At 33.2% G+C, this 27,993-nt stretch overlaps 3 protein-coding genes and 1 pseudogene across 3 annotated transcripts; 3 read left to right on the top strand and 1 right to left on the bottom strand.

Annotated features, from left to right (window-relative positions):
• The first annotated feature begins 642 nt into the window (after window positions 1-642).
• On the top strand, window positions 643-6,620 carry LOC143539014 (uncharacterized). Its single transcript, XM_077032441.1, has 10 exons — window positions 643-807; window positions 3,619-3,886; window positions 3,977-4,076; window positions 4,213-4,274; window positions 4,371-4,455; window positions 4,546-4,681; window positions 4,764-4,819; window positions 5,057-5,177; window positions 5,294-5,476; window positions 6,564-6,620. The coding sequence occupies exons 1-10, from the start codon at window positions 643-645 to the stop codon at window positions 6,618-6,620; spliced, it is 1,233 nt and encodes a 410-aa protein (XP_076888556.1).
• A 779-nt stretch (window positions 6,621-7,399) lies between these two features.
• On the bottom strand, window positions 7,400-10,481 carry LOC143539013 (plant cysteine oxidase 1-like; annotated as a pseudogene).
• Window positions 10,482-13,112: 2,631 nt separating this feature from the next.
• On the top strand, window positions 13,113-14,351 carry LOC143539012 (uncharacterized). The gene is made up of 2 exons (XM_077032440.1): window positions 13,113-13,320; window positions 13,390-14,351. The coding sequence occupies exons 1-2, from the start codon at window positions 13,113-13,115 to the stop codon at window positions 14,349-14,351; spliced, it is 1,170 nt and encodes a 389-aa protein (XP_076888555.1).
• A 4-nt stretch (window positions 14,352-14,355) lies between these two features.
• LOC143539011 (uncharacterized) lies at window positions 14,356-16,331 on the top strand. The gene is made up of 3 exons (XM_077032439.1): window positions 14,356-14,614; window positions 14,699-14,786; window positions 14,840-16,331. Exons 1-3 carry the CDS (start codon window positions 14,356-14,358, stop codon window positions 16,329-16,331), a joined length of 1,839 nt encoding a protein of 612 aa, XP_076888554.1.
• The last annotated feature ends 11,662 nt before the right edge of the window (window positions 16,332-27,993 follow it).

Genomic DNA, 27,993 nt, shown 5'->3' with positions numbered 1-27,993 from the left:
TAATTTATGTAACCATAAATATTTTATCAATGAAAATGATAATTTTTTTACTATTTTATTTATTGTAAGTCGTCACCATTAATATGTTTTCGAGTTCATTGTCAAGATTCCCTTCTAATGTTAACCTTGGATTTCTTATGCGTTTTGATAAAATGAACCAACAGAAGGTTGAAAAATTAACTCGAAACGGTTTGTGACCTTGAAGAAGTTGCTTATAGTGTTTTTGAAATGTTAAGAAAGATAACTTTAATTAACACTTCACATTTTTTATTATGCTCTATCATTTAACGAACCGATACCTGCTACCTACTGAATTATTTGCTTGAAGCAAATGAACTTACAAAACAAGAACAAGTTTTTATTCTTTGAAGACTTTGAACGATCCTGTTACGACACTGTTGTTGACCGGTCTTACATCCCACACTTGCATTACCCGAAGCCAAAAACATTCAATAGGTAATTTTTTTTAACCAAAAACAATCTTAGCCGTTTATTAAGACGCGTGACATAATTAGTTTCTGAAATAAAATTGTTTACTTGATTTTCCAGGTCAGAATGTGCTGGGAATCCAGTTCGTTTATTTGCAATTGTGTCGAGCAAAGATCGGGAAGTGGATGGTTTTAGACTCTGTTAAATAGTCATATGAATGTGAGCTCAAATGGTGAGATTTTTGGGCTAAAAAGTTGGATGGATCGTGCTTCAACGATCGTTAAAACACTTGATAAAGTTTATAATTTGGATTGGTATACGAGTTCTTCCAAGAACGAGTGTTCAGCTGCAATTGGGCTCAAATGGATGCTTAATCAGGTACTTGTCTTATATTTCTTTAATTCTTTTAAGGTTCTTATAGCCAATTTTTTGTTATTCTAAATGTTTTCATAATCGAACCAGACAGTGAACCAATCATCTCACCGATTCATTGGTTGTACCGGATCTAAGAATTGGATGACGCCCTTAAAAAACCTTACATTATTTTATAGTATTTCAATTAATCATATTCAAATATTATGTTTACATGGATATAAATATTTAGCATTTTCAAAGGCCTTGATGAATATATAACCAGTTAGTGGTGTGTTTATCCTAGCCTGTATATCATTTTTAAGTTAGTAGAATGGTTAGATTTGTTGTAGTTAAATCCCGCCCAAAGGCTTACACCCAGGTTAATAGAGTAGTTTCGTGGTCGTTTTTGTCATGTATATTAAAAGAAATATATTTAAATTAGTTTAAAATATTAGACAAGGTTTTATATCACGGTTTTTAAGGTATCATCCTGATTGAATTTGGTGATAAAATAATATAGGATTTTTAGTATATTTAAATCCTACTTTATATGATTCAATAACAATATTGTATTTGAATTTGGTGATAAATTATATTTAAATCCTATTTTATAGGATATGAATATAAAATCAATTTTTAAAACATACGTATTCTATATTGTATATAATCATACTAGTTTTAGAGCCCGTGTCACACACCGGATAATTCAAATTATAAAATTATAAGTAAAACAAATAATTACATAGCGTATATGAAAATATATATATATATTACATCTATGATTGTATCTATATAATGTGTACATAAATTGATTTTATTTATATCACAAAATTATTTTTTAAATGAACTTAATAAAAAATGTCCGTGCAAAAACGTACCCGAGAATATTTCTTTTTATTGAAAAATTCATTATCGGTGCCATATATGTATAATTGAAAGACTTTTGGTTATGAACCAATTTCGGAAATAAAGCTTCTCATACGATATTAGTTTTAACCACTAAGTCTAAATACAAAAGGAGCGTTACCTTTATTGATATATTTATCAATTTGCGACTCATTAAAGGAAAGTAGAACATTAAATTGTAACAATGGATGTTCTTCAAGAGCTATGTTTTTCTGAGTTACACCATGAAAAAGATTTTGATAAGTTTCAGAGGGCTTCTCGACTTTGTCATTATGACAACATAAAAAATAACATGTTAACCCATCAAATTCAGGGAAAAATAGTCAGTTTGTTAAATCCCGAACCTTTTGATTATTTAAAAAAATGCCCTTAAAAATAAATTTGAAACCCGAATCATGTTTAAAATTCTAACTTTCATACGTTTGACATTTCAAAGTCAACACTTTGAACCCATAACAAATTTGACGATAAATCTATTTTGCATTCTCAAACTTTTAAAAATACTCAAAATTTTCATTTTTGACCCGTAAAAATTTTTGACATAAATGTAGTTAACTTGTACCAAATAATCTATTTATCAACTTTTGACCCATAATATCAAATTTAAGTTCCATAAAAAACCCGAAACAATTTTCATTTGAGAAACATGATTTATTGTTGATTTTTGAAATTCACCAAATTTGAAATATGTAGTAAAATAATATGTTAATATTTATATTTATAAAAATATATAGATATTATATAAATATAGTGTTAAAGGAAAGTGAATAATTATTGATTTATTACATATATTAGGTTAAATTAGTTTTCGAGGGAAAAAATTGTGAGAATTAACCAAAACATGACAAGTGTCTACATTTATTTTACTTTATTAGAATAGGTAGATTTCTATACTATTTAATCTAAACCCAATTTTTTAGGATTTAAATATCAAATAAATCTTTTTAAACTTATTATAAATATGAAAACATGTATTGTTCTCTCTTCATTCAAAGTCATCTGGAGCATTGAAGGTATTTTTTTCAATACCGTAAGGTTCTAATTTCATGGTTTTAGTGTTTATAATAATAATTGTGAATCTTTGATTTAGCTTTAAAGTCATTTGTTATTTTTGATCTATGATATTAGCATTGCTATTGAGTTTTCGTCTTTTGATGTTCTCTGAAATCTGATAATAGCTGTTTATATTGTATTCTTATAAACTCTTTAAAAAACTTAGTAACTCTGCAAAAAAATAAAATAAGAATTGCGATTCATTCTCTATTAAAAGTTGGGTTTTATGATTTATTTTAGCTTTATGTTAACATGATATTTTGAATTAATTGTATACAAGCGTGACCGGAAACGAACAAATTCTGTGCAAGTGTATTGAGGTCTGCAGTTGCCTTTGACTTCCAGCAGCCCTTTTAAACATCTGTAAAAACATAACTTTTAGAATAATAAACTAATGCCAGTAATAATTAATAATATAATAACACCAACTAAAATATACCCTTTATCTTTTGGTGTAGACTCCACATCATTTACAATCAACTGTTTATTTTAGTCTAACATACGAGTGAAACATGTTTACAAAAATATATCAATTCTGCCAACATGACCCGTTTACAAACAATTCTGAGATGACCAACTTAGCGGTACCCAACCTTTGATTTATTTGCTTTAAAGTTTTACAATTATTTTATGTTTATATAGGATGATGGATACCAAAAACTTGAAGATGCTGAATGATTTAAGTGATGCTAATGACAAATCAGTTCTATTAGTAAGGGTCGTAAGGAAGTGGATAAACCATAGACGTGACAGACCTCTAGCCATTATTTCCATGGATTTGATCTTAAAAGACAAAGAGGTTACACATGATTTTAATTAGATTGTTACTTGACATTTTCTGCTGAATATATGATAATATGTGTCTTTCTGTTTCAGAGAAATAGAGTTCATGCTTCAATATTGAACAAGTTCATAAGTTTTTTTGATAAAAAGATAAATGAATACAGCTGTTATCAAATTTCAAAAGCAAGTTTTGCAAGTTATTCTAATAATTTCAAGTATGTGAAAAACACTCACAAAGTAATATTCTCAAAAAATACTGATGTAAAGTTATGTGATGAATTTGGTGGAAGTTTTCATGCATTCAACTTTATAACCATTGATGATCTGCTTTTTGAAAAAATCCGTGCTGATACATGCATTGGTTTGTATATTTAAATATTACTTTTTAATGTTATATTTATATTTAGTATCAAAATTGTGTTGATATTATCTTTTTTAATATTGAATACAGATGTTATTGGAATTATTAAAAATGATGTCTTTGTTCAAGATATCACAAAGAGAAACGGAAAACCTGCAAAAAAGTTACCAATCGACTTATATGGGAGCAAGTTAGTGTTTTAATTAAAAAAATTATATGTTGACCATTTGTTATTAAAAGTTTTTATATATTTCTTTCAGTGGCAGCAAAATCAGTATGACTTTATAGGATTCATATGCGGTAAATGTTCGGTCTTACATTGAAAGCAATCCAGAAGAGGCTCCTGTGGTTGTTATTTTACAATTTGCTACATACAAACCTTATGACGGTTAGCTAACAAAACCAGTTTTAGATTATTAATGTTTCTATTTATGTTGAACTAACTATGTAGAATTTAGATAAATGTTTTTATTTTTTTTTTCAGGAGTGCCTGGTATCTCTAATGCCCTTAGCATTACGAAGTTAATCATTAACGAAGAAATACCTGAAATTGTGGAGTTCAAAAAAAGGTTAACATTTATATTTTGTTTTTAGAATAAAATACATATTTTTAAACAAATCTTATGTTTTATACCTAATAGTTTAATCTTTTTTAATAGTTTGCTTCCAATGATTGGTTCTGAAACATCTTCAAGCAGTCTTCTATCTCCACTAAATATCCGTGATCCCTATTTTGAAGAGTTTGTTAATGAGGCGGACTTTAGTAATGTTGAAGAAGTTGAAGATATCGAAACAGTAACTTTTTCTTATGCTTATATTTGTTAATGTAATTTGAAAATTATTTTATTAAAAATATAACTTTTGTTTATTTTTCCAGCCAAATAAAGTAGTTATTTGTGGAAACATAATTCCATCATCTAAATACAATAGTTGGTACCATGTTGGATGTAAAATATGTACTACCCAACTTAATGAAGAAGACAAGGTAAGTCATCAAGGATAAATCGTTGGGGAAAAATCAATGAATTGGTTTAAAGGAAAGTATAACTGTCTAAGTAAAAAATGCAACGGCACTGTTGTCGATGCAATAGCAAGGTTCGTAAAAAATAACTTTTATTAATATATATGTTTATATTGTTTATAAAAATATTATTCATCATCAACATATAGGTACCGAATTCCTTTTGATGTTCAAGACTCAACTGGATCGTTGGCATTAACTTTATGGGAAGCACAGGCTGTTCCGATCTTCAAAATTACTGCCATGGAACTTTTTAAGAAGTTGGTAGAGGTAAATATTATTATACGAACTTTAGAAAATATTATTTAAATATACAACTCAGTTTTACAATTAAACTATAATTAAACATTCTTAACAAACGGATATTTTTTTTAATTTCTGTGAAGAGTGGTGATGATACCGATATAATTCCTAAAGAGGTAGAAAGTATTGAGGATCAAATTTATGCTTTGAAGATCAACATTCAACAATACAACATAGATAATCAAGGATCTTCTTACAATATTTTTAGACTTACAAAAGAGCCTAAGATAATAAGCGAGCTACAAGAAAAACATGGACTGACTCTGGTAAGATATGCAGATAATATATTATTATTATTATATTTATTTGCATTTTATATTTATTATATTTAATTATTTTATTTTTATGTGGTAGAAAGAGCCTTCATATTCAAATGATGAGTCTGCTGAATTTCCTGCTGAAAATCTATCTAATTCATTAAAGAATAATCTATTAAAAAAACTAAAAACATATATATATATATACACTAGTAAGAATACCTGCGCGTTGCGGCGGGGACACGATTATGATTCAATCAGTAGCGGCTTGTTCTGTTACCGACATTTGTTATAGTAACATTTGCATTCGGTATAGCTTACGATACAAAATATTGAAACTTTATCGACAATATTAGCCAAAAAGAAAATAATTTAAGCAACAATATACGCATTTCATTATTATTGACAATATTAGCCAAAAAGAAAATAATTCCACCACACCAGCAAGGCTGCCGCTAGTAGTAACAGAGTAAGGAGAGAATTATACACTGCACCGTCGCCACTACCGCCACCTCCAGTTTTTGTGTTACGGATGACATTACTCATGGACCCTAATAAGCTAGCATAAGTAGATGAATTTTCATGTTCTATAGCTTGAATAAACTAAAGGTCATGACCCCTGTTGATGTGATCTTTAATAGTCCACTCCCACAAATAATTTGTCACTTTCGACATTCATCTATGTTTAAATTATAAGATAACAATAATAATAAAGGGCGTGCAAAGATGAAACTTACAGATGTATCAGCATATGCTTGATCATCATCACAACCATTGATGGAAATAACTTTCACCACCATTACTACCTTTCCATACACCCGACTGAGGATGATGATACTCCTATACATGTTTTCCACTCCTATCACAGACCAAAACATAAAAGTAAATGTGAGAACTTGTTACCGAAAAACTTATCGGGACCCATTAATAACCGACACGTAAAACGCACAGTTTTCACTGAACTAAAATAATCGACATGTAACCGAACCCAACCCAACCCAACCCAACCCAACCCAAAACTGATGTTTGGACAGCCCGCCCTTCACTAAAAGAGTTGTAAATGACTATGACTTGCAGTTTGACTTTACTTGGTCAGGCTACACAAACTGCATCACATGAGAAAGTAACAGAAAAGGGGGAAAATGTTGCATAAATTATATAGGTTTGTTCAATCATATTTCCTCCTAAACCAATTTGTAACTCAAAAAAAAAATCAATTTGATAGATTCGTTCAATTATATTTCCTCCTAAACTGGTTTATAACCCGAACTGGCCTGGGCCAAACTGGTTTTCACAAGTTGCTAAATAAGAACCACACATGACGTAATGGCGGTAAAGCAATGCATGCTACCGCCATCGTCAAGTAAAGAATTGATGTGTCGGCTAATAGTTAAGGCTCATAAGCGGTAACAAAGATAAAAACAAACCGCAATATTAAGATTAAGTTGTTGTTCATGGCTTAGCTCAATTAATGCACCTTCAATAGCACCACCTTTTTTCATCAAAGTTCATTGGGACCCACTGCTTGACTCGTTATCAGAATCTTCATTGTCACTGTAAAATATTAAGAAGTCAGAATCATATATGAAGTCTTTTACATCACAAAAAACAGAAATGATGAGTAAGAACCATAAATAGACATCCTCACAACCAAAACAAGTACCAATCGTCACATCCCTATTGTTATTCTCCTCATAAACATCACCGTCATTAAACTCATCATCTGAAACATCACTGAAAAACAACTCGGTGGAAAAACAGGGGATATATTGAAGATTCCTAATGATATAATGGTACCTTGAGTGTCTTTTGGTGAAATGTAAAGGAACCAATGAGAATGCTTGAAGTTTATGATTTATAGTATTAAGCTCCGATATGAAGCCATCAAAACTCCAATCACTTTGTGGATCGCTTATCTAACACACGATCTCATCATTTCTCGACAACTTTTGGCCTGTTGTATGGTGCTCCAACCACCTGTAAGGCCGCGAGCTTATCTATCTCCTCAAGCCATGCGCGGTCTACAATCTTCTGATCATCAGGCAACTTTTTATCATCAACTGTTGTAAAGTTTTATTTTTTATGAATTATTAAAGGAAATAAACAAGTCGGAAAAGAGAGTTATGTGTAGTAACTAAAAAACATGGAAAACACGTGAAGCGATGAGTGCGATAGCACCTGCAGTGGTGGCCTTCAGGGTCAAAGTATGGCGGGCTCAGAACATTAAGAACCACACATGACGTAATGGCGATAAAGCAATGCATGCTACCGCCGTCGTCAAGTAAAGAATTAATGTGTCGACATGGGGTGGTGAATGCAGAGTTAACTTTGAGCTTCGTCAAGCGGACATTAGCAGGCCACTAATGGTCTCACGTTACTGACGTAGGCTGTCGTGATCTACTCAAAAACAATTAATTAAAGACTTAAATACCTATAATAAGTACGGGTAAGTAAGGTCGTCTCCACAAGGACTCAAGGAAAGTGCAAATTTAATATGACTAGATTAATTAATTAACTAAGGCGGACAGACGATGTCAAGCAGTTTGTAGAAAAAGATTAATTAAAACTAAATGATTACTTAAAAAAAACGATTTGTGAATAATATTAATAAAAACATTCATTCTAGGTTCGGTTAATGTGACATTCAACTTAATTCCAGATTCGGTTATATTGATTACGCAGTAATTACTAAACCTAGTAGTTGGATTGTGATGTCAAATGATACCCTAACTGAATTGATGACACAATGAAACTCGGTTTACCTAATTACCAACTTATGTTTGTTAAAACCAATTAAGAGACAATATTTGATGATAACTAGTCAATGACACAAGAGTTCAAACCCTAAATGTTGATAAACACAACCAAACAAATAATGCATCAATCAATAATCTCAAACACAAGTTGTTTAAATAATCAATCACAATTTAAGCAAGACTAAAGCAATAACTCAATCAAGCTCATAAACATTAAGCATACAAATCTGGTCAGAAGTTAAAATACACAAAAACCTAGCCTAGAATGATTAAAGCACTTAGCCGAACATGATCATAACGTAAATACACTTATCTTGGATGAACATGCAAACCCGACACGAACCGGAAGCCTTGGAATGATGGAAGATCGTCCTAAGTAGCCTCTTTTGCCTCTGGAAGTCGATGATAAACGAATGGGGAGGTTAAGGGGTTTATATAGGGAGAAAACTAAATTTTAGGCCGACATAAGCATCTTCGCGTATCACGAAGATGTCCAGTTATCCTTCTTCGTGTATCGCGAAGGACAAAATAGTCGCAGCCGCCACTATGAAACTTCGCGTATTGCGAAGTTGCCCTTCATTGCATCTTCGCGTATCGCGAAGATGTAAAATTTCAGATTTTATTTTTTTCTTTTCTTGAATGCCTCGTGATGCGTGCACTTCCAATCTTTCACTTCTTGATCTTCGTTCCAAGCCTGTAAATATCCTTGTTAAGCTCCATAGCCTCCAATGTCCTAAAACACGTAAACAACGCTTGAAGTACCAATGTTCATTCGTTTATTAACCTAAATATAACTAATTAATATATAAAACTAACTTACTTTTACCCAACCATCAGTTACCCGAAGAACACGAGTGCACTAGTTTCGTTACATGAACATAAAGTTAACCAACCCATTTTGACAAGTATAAAAGAACATGTTTTGGCCCAAACCAGTTACTCAACCAGCATGTTTCTACTTAATAATCATTATAACAACATTCTTATGTGATTAATATGGAAAAGTAATATATCTATAGTTAAGAACATAACCTTTGCCAAGCACTCCAACTTCACCTGATGAAACACGAGTATCGTTTATGTTCCATAAATCTAAAGTCAACCGGCATGTTTTGACCAGTCAAAAAGTATGTGTTTTGACGTGAACCTGTAGCTAAAGACAACCAAACCCGTTTTGACCAATAAAAATATTTTTTTAACTTATACCCGTTACTAAATCAACCGAACAGTAAAAAAGTATGTATTTTGACCTGAGCTCGTACCTTAGCAGGCTCGTTTAGCTAGTTACAACATTCTTGAGTAATTAATATCGAAAATATTACATATTTAGTTAAGAACTCCCTCTTTGAAGACTCAGCTTTGGGGGTAGAGATTGAAGCACCATCATCCACCCAATCATATGCTTTGAGCCTTTGATATGCATGGTACCAAACAAAAGCTTACTTAAAACCGTCATTTCCAGGTGGTTATGAAGCGGTAGAAAATTCAATGAATAAAAAGCGTACCCGATGGAGGCAGTAAAAAGATTCCAATCTGAAAAGAGGAATATAGTCAATAAAGTCAACTCATTATTGCCATCTTTGTTCTTAAATAATGTAACTATTTATAAATCAAAGATTAGATATGAAATTAAACGATAAAAAGCGTACCGAAAATTTGCCATACTCAATAAGGTTGTAGGTAAGTGATTCTAGGAAATCTTGGGGTTTCATTAACCTTGAAGTAGGGCATAATAGTTCATACACCGAGGTCGAATGAAGTAAATTCCATCTGAAAAAAGAAAAAAAATAACCATTAAATAATAAAAATCCAAAATGATATATAAATTTTATACTGATCTTAACCTCATAATCACATAGACGTGTTACTTTTCAAGAGATTTAGTTGGTCAAATCACATGCACAAGTCAAATAAGTCAACCTAATTCTAATCACACCATTGTTTAGATGTTAACGGTCAATCTTAAATCTAAGCTACATAACACAGAAGATCAACAATATTAAATCTATAAAAACAACTTATACAGAAACAAACAAAAATGCCAGAACATTTAAAGCATGCGCTGTCAACACACGTAAACAAGAAAGTAAGACATGGAAACTCATTTGGGTACTTGAGGTCCTTGAGGATCATGTGGCACCGACGATGATCGTGAAGGTTTTAATGGGATAAGATGATAATGTTTTGGTCAAAACAGATGGACCTGATTTGGAGAGGCATACCAGGGGTAATGTTTTGGGACTAATCCATTGAACCATAAATGAAAAAGAACTTTATCTTCCAAAATTTACCAAAACTCAATTATAAAAAAACACAGTAGCACTGTGGATAAACACAAATTGCTACACTACAATGGCACATCAAAAGTACCCTTAACACAATCTGAGAGCAAAGAACTCACTAGCAAATCAAAGAGAATGAACCCGACTAAAAGAGGATATGATCGATTCTTATCATCTTCTACATATGAAGCTTCAACTGCAAATGTATCTTATAATAAAATTAGGTCAAATTGGATTCACATTACTATACCTAAACTTGATTCGACAGTGATATAGCAATATCAATACAAAAGAGGTAACCAAGATACACCAAAACATGTTAAATCCAATCATATACTAATTTTTGAGGCATAAAAAAAACCCCAAATTGGATTGGATTGGATTGGATTGGATTGGATTGGAAGCATTCATAGCAATTAAACGTAACTATAGAATCAATTGAACCGAATACTAATGTTGTGGATGACAATGTCGCATCTTTTGTGCAAAGTACCTCAAAGAATTCAACTATAAACAAACACAAGAAGAATACTGAAGCTTTCAAAAGGAAAATTCAAGATGCTTATGATGTTGATAACCCACCGCTACAATCTATTACAAAAGCCAAAAGATCTTCAAAAGCTATCATTCAAGATTCAGGCAAGAACAAACTCTTAACCCCAAAAAAAGAGAAATAAATAATGATCTTCATGTTTTTTCAAAACAATTTTTCTTTTTATTGCTTTTGGTTTGGTTATTTGGAACTTGATAAAGTATTTGACATTCTCATTTTTCTTTAATGACGAATTTGTTTACTAATGAATCAAATGGTTTAATAATTAGTAGTTTATGTCATATACTTTTATATTCACTTTGGTTATTGACACACACACACACACACACACACACACACACACACACATATATATATATATATATATATATATATATATATATATATTATTTTAGGTCATTCAATAAAAAAGGCTATCTCAAAAACCAATCGTTCTCTAAGGAAAATATTATTGAATGCAAAAAGAGGAAAACTTAGTTACTCCCAAGCCTCAAAAGTATATCGTATGAGACGGAAAATTTTTTTGGATGCTAAAAGAGGAAAACAGATTTGCTTATCCAATATGGCATCATCATCAAATTTAACTCATTCAAACATACTTAACTCTGTGTCTAAACAGAATCTATGAGTAGGAGAGCAAAGATGGATTATAAGAGAACAAGAATTCATTTTACAGACGACGATGAAAAATATAAAGGAGTTTCTAAAGGTCCGTAAAATTACATAATCTTCCTACATGATTTTACATATTTAGAAATTTGGTTAAAAATAATTATTAACGTTGTTGCTTATTAACTGCAGATTACTTAGATCATGAAGACCAGTCAGTTGTGTGCAAGATATGTCATGCTAAACTCTGGATCGACGAGGGCAAAAGAGGTCAAAGCAAGAAATCAAAAGTAAGTTTTAATTTGTGTTGCCGATATGGGCTGTTGAGTTACCACAAGTAAAAACATCAAACCCTCAATATGAAGAACTATTCAAGTCAAATGATGCTAAAAGCAAATTCTTCTTGAAGAACATTCGTCGTTATAACTCGATGTTTTCTTTTACTTCCATGGGAGGAAAAATTGACAAATCTGTTAATAAGGGGAAAGGTCCGTATGTGTTCAGATTGAGCGGCCAGAATTATCATGCTATTGGCAATCTTCTACCCAACGATGGCACAAAACCCAAATTCTCACAGCTGTACATATATGATACGGACAACGAAATTGAAAATAGACAAAACATTTTGAGGTACACATATTATCGTCTTATCATTTTTATTACCTTTTTATTTATTTCCCAACATTAATAGTAATTATTATAATTATTTCAGCGACAACAAAATTAGTATGACAAATGACGAAAAGAGGTTGGATATTGAGATTATTACATGGTTGAAAGAAAAGCTTGATCGCCAAAATGTTTTAGTCAAAACTTATAGAATGGCAAGAGATTTTTATAATAAACAGCCTGATAAAGAACTGAAGCTACGCCTTATATGTAACAGGGAAAAAGATGGCAGAACTTATAACATTCTTACTTCTTCAGAAGTCGCTGCATTAATTGTAGGAGATATTGAGGAATCATATGAGCCACGTGATATTGTCGTGAGAAAAATAGGAGGAAATCTAGAATACCTTAATGAGCTCCACCCTTCATACATGCCTCTTCAATACCCGTTGATATTTATTAATGGCGAGGATGGTTACCGAATTAAAATTAAGCATAGAGGTGTTGAAGATGATGATGGTAGCAAACGACCTTATACTACAATGAGGGAATGGTTTGCGTTTCTGTATCAAGACAGAATAGGTCAGTTCTCACCTACTTTATACTCAAGAAGACTGCTTCAACAGATAATGGTAGACGGTTATACGATGATTGAAAGCGAAAGGCTATGTTATATAAGAAGCAAACAAAAAGAACTAAGGTCTGTAACATTTGAGAACCTAAAATCTCTTAGGGATAAGGGGTGTTCTGATGTCTCAAAGGTTGGGCAGCGTATCATATTACCTTCTTCGTTTACAGGAGGAGCTCGGTATATGATGTAAAACTATCTGGATGCTATGACACTTTGCAAATGGTATGGATATCCTGATTTCTTTATCACAGTTACATGCAACCCAAAATGGCCTGAGGTGCAAAGATTCCTTAAAGACACATCTCTAAACGCAGATGATAGACCAGACATATTATGCAGGCTGTTTAAAATAAAACTAGACTCATTAATTAAAGACTTGAAAGATAATCATGTTCTTGGAAAACTTCAAGCAGGTAGGTATTCTATACATCTTAATAAAAAGAAATTTTATTTATATGCTAAACTGTTATTTGTATTTGCAGTCGTTTATACATTGGAGTTTCAAAAACGTGGTTTACCTCATGCCCATCTTTGTTTATTTATGCAAAAAGAAGATAAACTCCCAAACGTAGAGCATGTTGATCCTTATATCAGTGCAGAGATACCAGATAAAAACGAAGACCCAGAATTATACAACCTTGTGTCTGAGTTAATGATGCACGGTCCTTGCGCCCATTATAACAAACCTTGCTCATGTGTTATAGACAACAAGTGTTCCAAAAAATTCCCGAAGAATTTTCAAGATGAAACTTCAGTAGACACAGACGGCTTTCCATTATACAGAAGACGTGATAATGGTGCATTTGTTCAAAAGTCAGATATCAAGCTCGATAACCGAAGTGTTGTGCCATACAACATCAAACTCTTAAAAAGATACCAGGCTCACATAAATGTTGAATGGTGTAATCAGGGGTCATCTATCAAGTATCTTTTCAAATACATAAACAAAGGTCCTGATCGAGCAACTATATATTTCGCTAATGGTGGAGAGGATCAGAATAACGCAGACCAAAACATTGATGAGATTAAAGAGTTCTATGACTGTCGATATCTGTCAGCATGCGAGGCTTCATGGCGTATTTTTGCATACGATGTACATTATAGAGTTCCAGCTGTTATGAGGCTACCTTTCCACCTTCCTGGGAAGCAACAAGTTATTTACGGTACAGACGACGACATTGAAAATGTGCTAGAAAAAATAGACACCGTTTCATCTTCAATGTTTGAATTATGGATGGAATGTAACAGAAATGATCATGAGGCACGTAAACTAACATACTCAGAATTCCCTACAAAATTCGTCTGGCATCTAAGTCCACGTGGATGGCAACGAAGAAAATCGGGATTTGGTATTGGTAGAGTACACGCAATATCTCCTGCTCTTGGAGAAGCATATTTTTTTAAGGGTACTTATAAACAGAGTGAAAGGTCCAAAGAGTTTTGAAGAAATGCGTACCGTTAACGGTCAAACATACAATACTTTCAGAGATGCATGCTATGCCCTTGGATTACTTGATGATGACACAGAATACATTGAGGGAATTGAAGAAGCAAGCCTTTCAGGTTCAGGTGATTACCTACGATCATTGTTTGCTACAATGTTGTCTACTGATAGTCTCTCTAGACCCGAACATGTATGGAACAGTACATGGAAACTCCTCTCGGAAGACATAATCTATAAGCAACGCAAACTTTTAAAATCTCTAGGTATATGCTATATCCTTACTAATATTAAATGTCAAATTTTAGTCTTTAATGATTAAAATTCTCATTTATTTAAACGTTCTACAGAGTTGCAACTGACTAAAGAACAAGTAAAGAACCTTACCTTACTTGAATTCAAGAAAATACTACAACAAAACAACACTAGCTTAACTAGGTATGAGACGATGCCTTTCCCGATGAAGAATCCTTATCTGTTATCAATAATAGGCTGATCCTTGACGAACAGTCATACGATCAAGAATTTCAAAAGCTCTTCTTCACAATCACCTCAGAACAGAAAGCTATTTTTGACACAATAACAAAAGCTATTCACAAGAACAACGGTGGTGACTTTTTTGTTTACGGTTATGGTGGAACAGGGAAAACATACTTATGGAAGACATTAACTTCAGCAATACGATCAGAAGGTAATATTGTTTTGAATGTTGCTTCAAGTGGAATTGCATCATTATTTCTATCCGGTGGTAGAACAGCGCATTCGAGATTTCACATTCCAATTAACCTGAATGAGGACTCCTCTTGTGTAATAGAACGAGGTTCGGATGATGCGGAGCTATTACAAAAAACAAAATTAATAATTTGGGATGAAGCCCCAATGACCCACAAACATGCATTTCAAGCTCTAGACAGATCATGCAAAGATGTGTTGGAATCTAAACTACTGTTCGGAGGAAAAGTTGTTGTGTTTGGAGGTGACTTCAGACAAATTTTTCCAGTAATTCAGAAAGGAAGCAGACAACAAATAGTAAAGGCAACTCAATGTTCTTCATACTTTTGGAATGAATGTCGTATCCTTAGATTAACAAGAAAATTAAGGTTAACAATTGGTCAACCATCTCCTGATATAGAGGAAACAAAAAAGTTTGCACAGTGGTTGCTAGACATCGGAGAAGGTAAAGTTGGTGGGCCTAATGACGGTACAACAAAAATAGAGATACCAACTGATTTACTGATCGAAAAATGTAATGACCCTATCACAAAGCTAATTCAGTTTGTGTATCTGGACATGTTAAACAACACCGAAGACCCTAATTACTTTCAACAGAGAGCATTACTTGCACCAACAAATGAGGTCATGCATGAAATAAATGACCAGTTGATCGAAAGCTTCCCTGGTGAACCGGTTGAGTACTTAAGCTCAGATTTTGTGTCGAAGTCTGAATATATAGACGGAAATGTTGATCCAACTTTATACTCTACCGAGCTATTAAATGGTCTAAAAATAGCGGGAATACCAAACCATAGCCTTATACTAAAAGTGGGAGTGCCGGTTATGCTTCTAAGAAATATTGATCAAAAGAAAGGCTTATGCAATGGAACTAGGCTTCAGGTTCTTTCTTTAGGCACCCATGTAATTGAAGTGAAAATTCTTTCAGGAACTAACACTGGTGAAATAATATCTATTCCTAGAATCGCTTTAACACTTTCTGACAAGAACATAGCATTCAAATTTACAAGACGACAATATCCCTTATCAGTTTGTTTCGTTATGACTATAAACAAAAGCCAAGGGCAGTCATTAAATAGGGTTGATTTGTACCTAAAGAATGATGTCTTCTCACACGGACAACTATATGTCACCTTATCAAGAGTTACAAGCAAAAACGGTTTGAAGATACTTATCCTAGACAAATATGGCAAACAAACTTGCAAGACAACAAATGTCGTCTTCAAGGAAATCTTTTCTTACTTGAACTAAATTTAATTGTAATTTTGAATGCTTTATTTCATAAAATATTTGGAGTTCATACTGTGATGTTATTAATTGATTTCTACAATAAAATCCATAATATTATGTACATTAGAAAAAATTAAAGTAACCCATATATAAGTTACTACTTTTAATTTTAATATACTTATAGTTATATGTACTCACAGTTGTTTATAAAAACAACCTAAAAGTAACCCGCGTAACACGCGGATTAAAAGCTAGTGAGGGTATATTTGGATAATTTAGTAGTAAAATGCTATATGCTCGAATTAGTAGGGAAACCTTGGTGTAAATTGGGTGCAGAATGCTCATTAGCAATATTTGATGATAAAATTTCAATTGATGTAAATGAAGGAAGAAGAAACGAAGACGCATTCATAAGAGGATTAATATTTACGTCACTAAAACGAGTGAGTAGGAAAATATTTGGATCTACGGTTTCTTGTACATAAACTTCTAGAATTTGCACCATACCGATTTATCTAAGTTGTTGCATCTATAGAACATAGCACCGACTTAGATGATGTATCACTGGACGAGATCATCGGGAAACTGAAGACATATGAAGAGAGAATAAAACTCTAGATTGGATGCCCTGAAAAAAGTCAAGATAGATTTTTGTGCTCACGCCACGACAACAACTTAGGACGTGACAAATGGTTTGGAAATCGTGGAAAAGAAAGATTCAATTGTCACGTGAAAAATGACAGGATAAGCACAATCCTAAGGAAGAAGGCCCGTTTTACAAACCAAGAACAATTAAAAATACGAGAGTTTACAAGAGATGTTAGAAATAATCAATGTATACATGTTGCGTTTGAAAAAATAGCACAAAGCAAAAAAGAATATATGCATGTGTGTATCGAACTCAATTAACTATGCCATGTATTATTTTTTCATGGTTATGATTACTTCAAAAACCTCATTGTAACCCTACTAGTTGATATCCAATAAAGCGGCCACCATAGAAAAATCATCGGTTTGCCACTTGTTAGTGGGTTGAATCGTTCAATCTGAACATAACCCATGTATATGTTTGTGTAAAACTAACAGCATTAACCCACTAACATTCAAAATTGTGTTAACAAAACAAGACCCGTTTTACATATTTATCTAAATGAGTCAAACAGGTTGATAGATCTAATGCAATTTAACACGGACTTCTTAGTTTTATTAAAAATAAATTTAAACGTAAATGAATTTTTTACTGTTTAAAATTAATATTTTTACTTTTGTTAAGTTTTACTAAGCTTGTGTGTTTATAAATTTACAACATTTTACAAGTTTATATATAAATATAATTTTCATAATAAATGGATTTGTTTATAAAAATTATAATGTGCTAAGAGAGAAAGAAGGGATATAAGGAAAATGAGAAATAATACCCAACTCATCAGTCACCTCTCACAAACCGGCCCTTCTAGAACTGTAGCAGAAATTGCCACCCAAAAACCAACAACAGATCGACTAGCAATGTGGTCCTAGGGCTTTTGGTCATGACATGCATAACCATGTATCGTGGATTGTCATATCATAGTCATAAGACCACGTGTGGTCCAAATTCCGACCGCCCTTTTTCTGCTTTTTATTATTTTTTAAACGGTCAACAAATTCTTTGAATGAGCTACTGACTAAATTCACTACATCAAGATACACTCACCTTTCGATCCGGGAAAAACCCTAACCTAATTGAGCACTCGCCCAAAGCATATCATGCAGTGGCGGAGCTACACCTAAGGTGTAGGTGTTGGCCGACCTCTGTGAAAAAATAATTTTAAAGGTATATATATGTTAAAATCCCTGTCGATCCTATGAAATTTGGACACCGACCCTTTTCAGATCCCTGTGAATTTTTTTCCTGCATCCGTCACTGATATCATGGTAATGATTTCCTTCATGTTGGTAAAGGCCTTCTTATTCTTCATTTTGGCTCCTCTAAAATTCACTCATCAAACAAATCTTTTTGCATATATTCTATTTTTCATGTTCCCGAAATTACAAATTAAGCAACTCTTGTACATAATTCAGTTTAAACAACATTGTTTTCTATTAGTTCCACTTTTTGTGGGGAATAACAAGTCTACGCATACAATCCTCCTCATGGGCCCAAGTGAACATGGTCTTTACACACTTCATCTTCCACTTCACTCTATCAATAAGCTCGCATTCCCATTCACTCGCGCAACAAAACAGTTGCTATCAAGGATCTTTGTCAATTGTTTTAAAAAAGATTGAATATAAATTGAAAATGGAATTTTGAGTGGAATTCTTAGAAAAATAATAATGTGTTTGGTTAGTAAATTCTTTAATTAATTTGGAAAGTTAAAAAACCTAAAAGACGAAAATTACCTTCAAAATCAAGAAACCCTACAGTCCTAACGCCTTCCTCATCATCCCTAATTCTTCTACAGGTGAAACCCAAGTTAAATGATACACAGGTTCAAATGTCTTCTTAATATGTTATGATGAGCTTTGAGTTAATTTGCTTTGATGGTGAGCGGGGTTAATATAATCTATGGCGAGTTCAATAAACCATATGATTTTAATGGGTTAATATAACTAAAACAAATGTTGATAGCATGCAAGTGAATAAGAGCATTCACATTCAATTTCATACCATATATCCATATATATCATATAATTACTGTATAAATCACTACAGTTTCTTTTTTCTTTTCAATTAAATAATATACTTTTAACTTTTATCATTTTCATTTCTCTCTATTTCACTCACAACCACTTTCAGAAAATATTAAAATATTATACGGTGTGAACAATGAAACCCTAAATTTTACTTTTTCGTATAATATTTTCTCTTTTATCTACTCACAACCATTTATAACCATATCATATAATTTAAAATTTTCTCAACCCAAATTTTTAGAGAGAGGTTGAGAACGCTATGTCCACTACATTTCTTTTTGGTTTTATTGATATATATGTTTTGAGTTTTATAATAGAAAACTTGTTTGAGGGTGTTCTGATCATGAAGGTAGGAATCCTCATGCACTTTTTTTTTCGGTAATATATAGAATTCCAAGTAAGGAATAGGGAACTCGTGATGACAGGGCCGACTCAATATTTTCGGATGCCTAAAACTAACTAAAATGTTAGGTCTTTTCTTTTCTTTATGCATATAGCGTTAGAGAGTATGCAAAAACTATAGAATATGGATGATATGCACTGATAATGGATATGGAGCAATCCTTCTTAGCTTGTGATCCATCAGTGAGTTACTAATTTTAAAAGAACTCTACTTTCAAAATCTCATAATACATAACTTTGATTTAAGATGGAGGCCCTCTAAGTAAAGGCCTAAAGTCATTGCTTCATTTAGCTTACCCACAAGACGGTCATACGTGATAGTATATACTGTTTACTAGTATCAACTTACTCATGTTGTTGGGTAAATAAGACATTCTTTTGGTTGATAAATCATAACTAGATTTGATATATTTACATACGAAAATAAGATTTTGTTTTATGCTAATAACAATATTAAGACAAGAATTTTATTTTTTTTATCCTTATTCTACATATGGTCCAATGGTCCAATCGTTTTATTGTCACTCGTTTTGTACTTCTTTAACTTTTTTTTTCTAGTTAATTGACTCGAATAAATAAAAAATATTCGTATTGTCGTATTTTATATACCACCAAAAATACATATTAGTTACAATTTCATACATACATAAAGTTTATAATTTTTAGTAGACAGATTATGTTGTTATACTAAGCCCATAAAACGACATTAACATAGCAATATTATGTTGAAAAGCACGAGGGAGGGACGGTGTGACGCGTGGTGGTAATAGTGCTGGGTGTTTTTACGACAACGATATTGAAAACAGTAGTGTGGATAGTTGGCTAATATAAACAATTTATTTAATTTAGAATAAATTATGTGAATTGGCATGTGAAGTTTAGGTGCATGTCTAAGTGGATTGTTACATAGTACACCTTACTAAATAGACACTAGTTTGCATGATTTGAGATTATAATGTAGCATAATATACGAAACATCAACCTAATGAACATAATAGACCTAACAATATGTATGACTAACAAATGAGAGCTTGCCGTAGATTCCTATTTTGTGGCGAAAATTTTGGCATCCCCCCCCCCCCCCCCCCCCCGTCTACATAGTCGTGATCACAGTGACATGATTCATTTCCCACCAATTTTATAAACTATCAACTTTCATACATTAAATGAGACAATGATAGATTGTCACAATACTCAACTACGTACATTACATCTCTCACTTAGACATCTAATGGTCTAATACAAATTAAAGTGTTAATTACTTCAAACTTCTTATATTTTCATCTCGTTTATGTCCATTTTCCTTTACAAAGTAAAAAAATATGTACTCTTACCAATAAAGTTTCTACCCCTTGGTTCAAACCGCGTTCACCATTTCTAGTGAGATTTCCTTTTTTACGGATTCTTGATTAAAACTCCCCTTGTCACAAAAAGAACTATTCTATTTGAGATGTAATTTGTACACTACTAAATGTATTGGATACGTCACCACACTAGTATAAAGACCTTTCACGATATGTTATATTTACACTCGATAACATATTCAATAAAATTTAAAAGTGTTGCTAAACATACCTGATATACGTTTGAATTAACTCCTCTTTCTTATATGCATAAGGAAGAAGAAATGTAAAAGTAAAATAATTTAACAAAATCACTTTTGTTTAAAGTTCTATATTTAAATGAATTGCCTATAAGGTAGATTTTGATTTATATCGTTATGTTTGTGAATTGTATGGCAGTTTTAAGGTGCTGGTGATAATTACTGTTTGAATATATATACTTATACTTAATGCCACTCAAATTTTTGTGATAGCATATATATTATTTCTAACATCAAGTTTTTACATACGAATACCTTTTAATCTTCAAATATTTGAATCCATGCTATTTTTATAAATGACAAATACTATACTACTACTAGATCATCAGTTTATGATAACACAATTATATATATGTGCAATTATATCTTCTATTTCTTTTTAAGCTTAGGACATCTCCAATGGAGGGATGCCTCTCTTCCAAATTAGCCAAAAACGCCCAGCACATCTAAGCGGAGGCATTTTCCAACAGTGGGCAAAACCATGGAACAAACCACGAGCATGGGCGGGAGTATTTGCTAATTAAATCTATAGGCCAATTAATTCAAACACATCGCATGTATTTAATTTTTCATATGAAATCATTATGTTCTTTTCATGAAACGTTTTTCTGGTACGTGGTAGTAAAGCTACATAACATATTTCAATTTTTTTTTTTTGAAATAATTGTAGGGTAGACTTTTAAAAAAGTATTTTAAAATTTTTAGAACCCTGTTAGTTTTTTTTTTCTTTTACCTATTATACTATATATAAATGAAAACCTTAAGCTATAGTAACTTTAAGGAGCTACAATAAGTGGTTGTCATGTGGCAGCCATTAGATTTATTTTTTTTTTAATATTAACATCTGTTTTGGCATTTATACATTTGAAAATAATTAACTTAAACAAAATGAATGTTGGTGTGGTGGTTTTGTTGTGTTATTGTTGCATGTTGTATGTCTCGAGTTTGATTCTCTTTGAGCCCCCTTTTATTCTTTTTTTTTGTTTTAGTAATTGTTCATTTGAAAGTAAAAAAAAAAAGCTACTGTGGTGGTATTGTTTTGTCGTTGCAACTTGCAAGTCTTGAGCTCGAGCCTTCTTGAAGCCATTTTTTTAATAGAAATAGATTTTTTTATTTATAGACTTCATAAAAATCAAACAACGAAAATGCAAGGTGGTGTGGTGTTTTGTTTTTTAACTTGTTTTAAATATGTTAGGTTGTGGAATTATTTTTTTGGTTTAGTTTTGATACCGTAAGAACGTTGCCGATACCAATCGAATTCGCGTCAACGTACGGAAACGACGCCCGGGTGCAACCAATAAAGAACTGCCCAGCACGCCCTGGCGCGTTGAGGAATATTTTTTTGGTTTAGTTTTGATACCATAAAGAACGTTGCCGATACCAACCGAATTCACATTAACTTACAGAAACAACGCCCGGGTGTAACCAACAAAGAACTACCCAGCGCGTTAACGAATTGTTTTTTTGGTTTAGTTTTGATACCGTAAAGAACGTTACCGATACCAACCGAATTCACGTCAACTTATAGGAACGACGCCCGAGTGTAACAAACAAAAAACCGCCCGGCACGCCCCGGTGCAACGCGCCGGATAACAACCTAGTTTACACAATGTATCAAGTTCTACTTGTTTTCATGTATAGCAATTAGCAAATGAATGCTTTCCACTTCTGGTATGCTCTTTGTCGAAATCCTACCTCTTTTTAGTAATGTTCACATACCACCACATTTAATGTTTAATAAATTATTATTAAAATCGACAAATAAAAGAAAAGAATATATATATATGCGACATGGGGAAATATAGAATGAAAACCCACTTGAGTTGTGAAAACCTTATGTAACATCGTTTTTTTTGCACGCGTAATATATGTTGCAATATTTAATACAAAACATCGAAAACTAAAAAAAAAAAAATTTTTGCTATTTTTTAACATTTTTTTATATGTTTTCAGAAAAGAGAAAAAACTATATTTTTATTCACTTTAATTATGGATCACAAGATTTAAACTTTAATTAAAAATATGTGGTTGAGATTGAGTTTCTAGAGTTTTCACAACTTAAGTGAGTTTTTCTTTTAACCTTACCATATGAAATAATATCTTCTATTTCTTCTAAGCTTAGAACATCTCTAATGGAGGGGTGCCCCTCTTTCAAATTAGCAAAAAACGCCCCACACATCTAAATGGATGTGTTTTCCAACAATGGGGCAAAACCATGGAGCAAACCACGAGCATGGGCGGGCGTATTTGTTTAATTAAGTTTATAGGCTAATTAAATTCAAATACATGGGATGTATTTAATTTTTCATATAAAATCATTAAGTCCTTTTTCGTGAAACATTTTTCAGGCATGTGGTAGTAAAGTTACATAACATATTTAACTTTTTTGTGAAATAATTGTAGGGCAGACTTTTAAAAAATATTTAAAATTTTTAGAACCTTGATTTTTTTTTTTCCTATTTACACAATTTATCAAGTTCTTGTTTTCAAGCATAGCAACTAGGAAATGAATGCTTTCCACTTATGGTATGCTCTTTGTCAATATCCTACCTCTTTTTAGTAATGTTCACAGACCACCACATATAATATTTAATAAATTATTATTAAAAACGACAAACAAAAGAAAAAGACGAGAGCACAATTAAAAATAATTGGTGTCTTTTGCAACAGATATTGAACGGCCCCCCCTTGTTCCGTTTTCCAGTCATCACGTGATTCTCACAGTTGTTTATAAAAACAACCTAAAAGTAACCCGCGTAACACGCGGATTAAAAGCTAGTGAGGGTATATTTGGATAATTTAGTAGTAAAATGCTATATGCTCGAATTAGTAGGGAAACCTTGGTGTAAATTGGGTGCAGAATGCTCATTAGCAATATTTGATGATAAAATTTCAATTGATGTAAATGAAGGAAGAAGAAACGAAGACGCATTCATAAGAGGATTAATATTTACGTCACTAAAACGAGTGAGTTAGGAAAATATTTGGATCTACGGTTTCTTGTACATAAACTTCTAGAATTTGCACCATACCGATTTATCTAAGTTGTTGCATCTATAGAACATAGCACCGACTTAGATGATGTATCACTGGACGAGATCATCGGGAAACTGAAGACATATGAAGAGAGAATAAAACTCTAGATTGGATGCCCTGAAAAAAGTCAAGATAGATTTTTGTGCTCACGCCACGACAACAACTTAGGACGTGACAAATGGTTTGGAAATCGTGGAAAAGAAAGATTCAATTGTCACGTGAAAAATGACAGGATAAGCACAATCCTAAGGAAGAAGGCCCGTTTTACAAACCAAGAACAATTAAAAATACGAGAGTTTACAAGAGATGTTAGAAATAATCAATGTATACATGTTGCGTTTGAAAAAATAGCACAAAGCAAAAAAGAATATATGCATGTGTGTATCGAACTCAATTAACTATGCCATGTATTATTTTTTCATGGTTATGATTACTTCAAAAACCTCATTGTAACCCTACTAGTTGATATCCAATAAAGCGGCCACCATAGAAAAATCATCGGTTTGCCACTTGTTAGTGGGTTGAATCGTTCAATCTGAACATAACCCATGTATATGTTTGTGTAAAACTAACAGCATTAACCCACTAACATTCAAAATTGTGTTAACAAAACAAGACCCGTTTTACATATTTATCTAAATGAGTCAAACAGGTTGATAGATCTAATGCAATTTAACACGGACTTCTTAGTTTTATTAAAAACAAATTTAAACGTAAATGAATTTTTTACTGTTTAAAATTAATATTTTTACTTTTGTTAAGTTTTACTAAGCTTGTGTGTTTATAAATTTACAACATTTTACAAGTTCATATATAAATATAATTTTCATAATAAATGGATTTGTTTATAAAAATTATAATGTGCTAAGAGAGAAAGAAGGGATATAAGGAAAATGAGAAATAATACCCAACTCATCAGTCACCTCTCACAAACCGGCCCTTCTAGAACTGTAGCAGAAATTGCCATCCAAAAACCAACAACAGATCGACTAGCAATGTGGTCCTAGGGCTTTTGGTCATGACATGCATAACCATGTATCGTGGATTGTCATATCATAGTCATAAGACCACGTGTGGTCCAAATTCCGACCGCCCTTTTTCTGCTTTTTATTATTTTTTAAACGGTCAACAAATTCTTTGAATGAGCTACTGACTAAATTCACTACATCAAGATACACTCACCTTTCGATCCGGGAAAAACCCTAACCTAATTGAGCACTCGCCCAAAGCATATCATGCAGTGGCGGAGCTACACCTAAGGTGTAGGTGTTGGCCGACCTCTGTGAAAAAATAATTTTAAAGGTATATATAAGTTAAAATCCCTGTCGATCCTATGAAATTTGAACACCGACCCTTTTCAGATCCCTGTGAATTTTTTTCCTGCATCCGCCACTGATATCATGGTAATGATTTCCTTCATGTTGGTAAAGGCCTTCTTATTCTTCATTTTGGCTCCTCTAAAATTCACTCATCAAACAAATCTTTTTGCATATATTCTATTTTTCATGTTCCCGAAATTACAAATTAAACAACTCTTGTACATAATTCAGTTTAAACAACATTGTTTTCTATTAGTTCCACTTTTTGTGGGGAATAACAAGTCTACGCATACAATCCTCCTCATGGGCCCAAGTGAACATGGTCTTTACACACTTCATCTTCCACTTCACTCTATCAACAAGCTCGCATTCCCATTCACTCGCGCAACAAAACAGTTGCTATCAAGGATCTTTGTCAATTGTTTTAAAAAAGATTGAATATAAATTGAAAATGGAATTTTGAGTGGAATTCTTAGAAAAATAATAATGTGTTTGGTTAGTAAATTCTTTAATTAATTTGGAAAGTTAAAAAACCTAAAAGACGAAAATTACCTTCAAAATCAAGAAACCCTACAGTCCTAACGCCTTCCTCATCATCTCTAATTCTTCTACAGGTGAAACCCAAGTTAAATGATACACAGGTTCAAATGTCTTCTTAATATGTTATGATGAGCTTTGAGTTAATTTGCTTTGATGGTGAGCGGGGTTAATATAATCTATGGCGAGTTCAATAAACCATATGATTTTAATGGGTTAATATAACTAAAACAAATGTTGATAGCATGCAAGTGAATAAGAGCATTCACATTCAATTCCATACCATATATCCATATATATCATATAATTACGGTATAAATCACTACAGTTTCTTTTTTTCTTTTCAATTAAATAATATACTTTTAACTTTTATCATTTTCATTTCTCTCTATTTCACTCACAACCACTTTCAGAAAATATTAAAATATTATACGGTGTGAACAATGAAATCCTAAATTTAACTTTTTCGTATAATATTTTCTCTTTTATCTACTCACAACCATTTATAACCATATCATATAATTTAAAATTTTCTCAACCCAAATTTTTAGAGAGAGGTTGAGAACGCTATGTCCACTACATTTCTTTTTGGTTTTATTGATATATATGTTTTGAGTTTTTGAAGAAACACTAAGTGACCCCGGGCAGATTATAGGTAATCTGGGGGCTAAGTAATGTTTCCCACGAAGGTTAGGTCCAGCAGAGTAAGTTGTACTTCAGGGAACCTGCAAAACAGACACCGTAAGCTCGTCACTGAGAAGGGGGGGGTTCCTCCTTGTGACCACCCTCCGGCGTGAGAATCAGTCTATATTGCTCTTTGAATATAAAAGTATATGAATACTATTAGAGCAGTTATCAAGTAAGTTATACGAGATAGTAGATGATGAAATGATAATACCATTTGCTGTCTTTTATAGCCGAAGGTGGGTTTCCAAGGGGTTTAGCCGGCCCAACACGCTACCAACTGTAACCTATGCACGTGCCCTACCTGTGAGTGGTGGATAGGTAGCGGCTGACACAGAGCAGGCGTGCCGTGCACTCTTCGTCTTCTACCAACTGCAGGCTAGGCACGTGGTCTGGCAGGAGTTGGTGGGCAGGCGGCGGCTATTGGTCACAGTGCTGTGGCGTGCTGTCTGCCACGCTGCTGTCAGTGAGCTGTCGCATTCTTGGTCAGATCTTTTGTCTTTACCTCGTCAGGTATCACGCAAAAGATCCTCCATCATACGGACTGGCCCATTTTGGCGGGAGTTTTCCCCCTCCCGCCTTTGCTCATTCTTTCAGGTGACACTGAATTTGTAAGTGTTAAGCCTTATGCGTGTAGCTATGCTGTGCGGGTAGCCTTCCCTGATGGCTTGTATCCGCAACTGCGGGAACAGGCGGGTTACTTTACCATTGGGAGGCTTTTCCCTACGTATGCAGCTTGCATACTGCGCGTAGGCTTCTCTGAGCCTGGTGGGTCCTGCGGGAGTAGATGGTCTTTGCGCAGACATCCCTGTTCAAGGTGAGTCATGCGGGACCAACTGAGCCCTGCTGGGACCTACCTCTTCAAGTCCCCCCAGTCCAATGTTCTTCTCACGAATGTCTAATAAAGTGAGGTGAATTTTTGGACTTAAGCAAAGGGTTTTGAAAAGGGGTTTTTGTAAGGTTTTCCATGGGGGTTCTTCCCGCGGAAGTCCTTGTCACTTGCAGAAATTCCCGAGTTTCCTGCTTGGTCTTTGGGTATGATGCGGGTAGGTCTGTAACCTCCTCGCAAGTCAGGAGCATTGAGTCTTAGTTGTGCGGATTCTCCCTGTGGTTCTGGTAGTTTTTGAACATAGTGATCAATTATGTTTAAACCACCAATTCCATCTTGGAGCCTCAAACAACGTAGTACTCGATGTTCCCGCAATGCGGGGATATTATTTCCGTTTTCACAAGCATTGCCCAGAAGATCCTTCCTGGTTTCAATTCTCAGCGGGTGCTAGGTATGTGAAGGGTTTTGCCTTTACACTGTACCTGCGTCCGTCTTACGGTTACTTTACTTCCAAGGTATTCCTGGCGTCCATTCCCTGCGGGTGCTAGGTATGTGAAGGGTTTTGCCTTTACACTGTACCCGCACCCGTCTTATGGT

Source organism: Bidens hawaiensis, unplaced genomic scaffold, assembly GCF_021521415.1.
Source record: "Bidens hawaiensis isolate Kalapana, Puna unplaced genomic scaffold, B.hawaiensis_p1.1 tig00011791_1, whole genome shotgun sequence".
In the NCBI taxonomy this organism is placed as follows: Eukaryota; Viridiplantae; Streptophyta; class Magnoliopsida; order Asterales; family Asteraceae; genus Bidens; species Bidens hawaiensis.
Note: the sequence above shows the minus strand (reverse complement) of the source record. Positions and strands in the feature narration are given on the sequence as shown.

What these genes read in the sequence shown, in the direction of transcription:
- LOC143539014 (XM_077032441.1), top strand. Translation starts at nt 643, where the DNA reads ATGAATGTGAGCTCAAATGGTGAGATTTTTGGGCTAAAAAGTTGGATG. An exon ending in ATTGTGGAGTTCAAAAAAAG is followed by an intron (nt 4,456 to 4,545) that starts GTTAACATTTAT and finishes CTTTTTTAATAG; the next exon opens with TTTGCTTCCAATGATTGGTT. An exon ending in AAAAACATGGACTGACTCTG is followed by an intron (nt 5,477 to 6,563) that starts GTAAGATATGCA and finishes TTACTTGGTCAG; the next exon opens with GCTACACAAACTGCATCACA.
- LOC143539012 (XM_077032440.1), top strand. Translation starts at nt 13,113, where the DNA reads ATGACACTTTGCAAATGGTATGGATATCCTGATTTCTTTATCACAGTT. An exon ending in TCTTGGAAAACTTCAAGCAG is followed by an intron (nt 13,321 to 13,389) that starts GTAGGTATTCTA and finishes TTGTATTTGCAG; the next exon opens with TCGTTTATACATTGGAGTTT.
- LOC143539011 (XM_077032439.1), top strand. Translation starts at nt 14,356, where the DNA reads ATGCGTACCGTTAACGGTCAAACATACAATACTTTCAGAGATGCATGC. An exon ending in CAAACTTTTAAAATCTCTAG is followed by an intron (nt 14,615 to 14,698) that starts GTATATGCTATA and finishes AACGTTCTACAG; the next exon opens with AGTTGCAACTGACTAAAGAA. An exon ending in AACAACACTAGCTTAACTAG is followed by an intron (nt 14,787 to 14,839) that starts GTATGAGACGAT and finishes TATCAATAATAG; the next exon opens with GCTGATCCTTGACGAACAGT.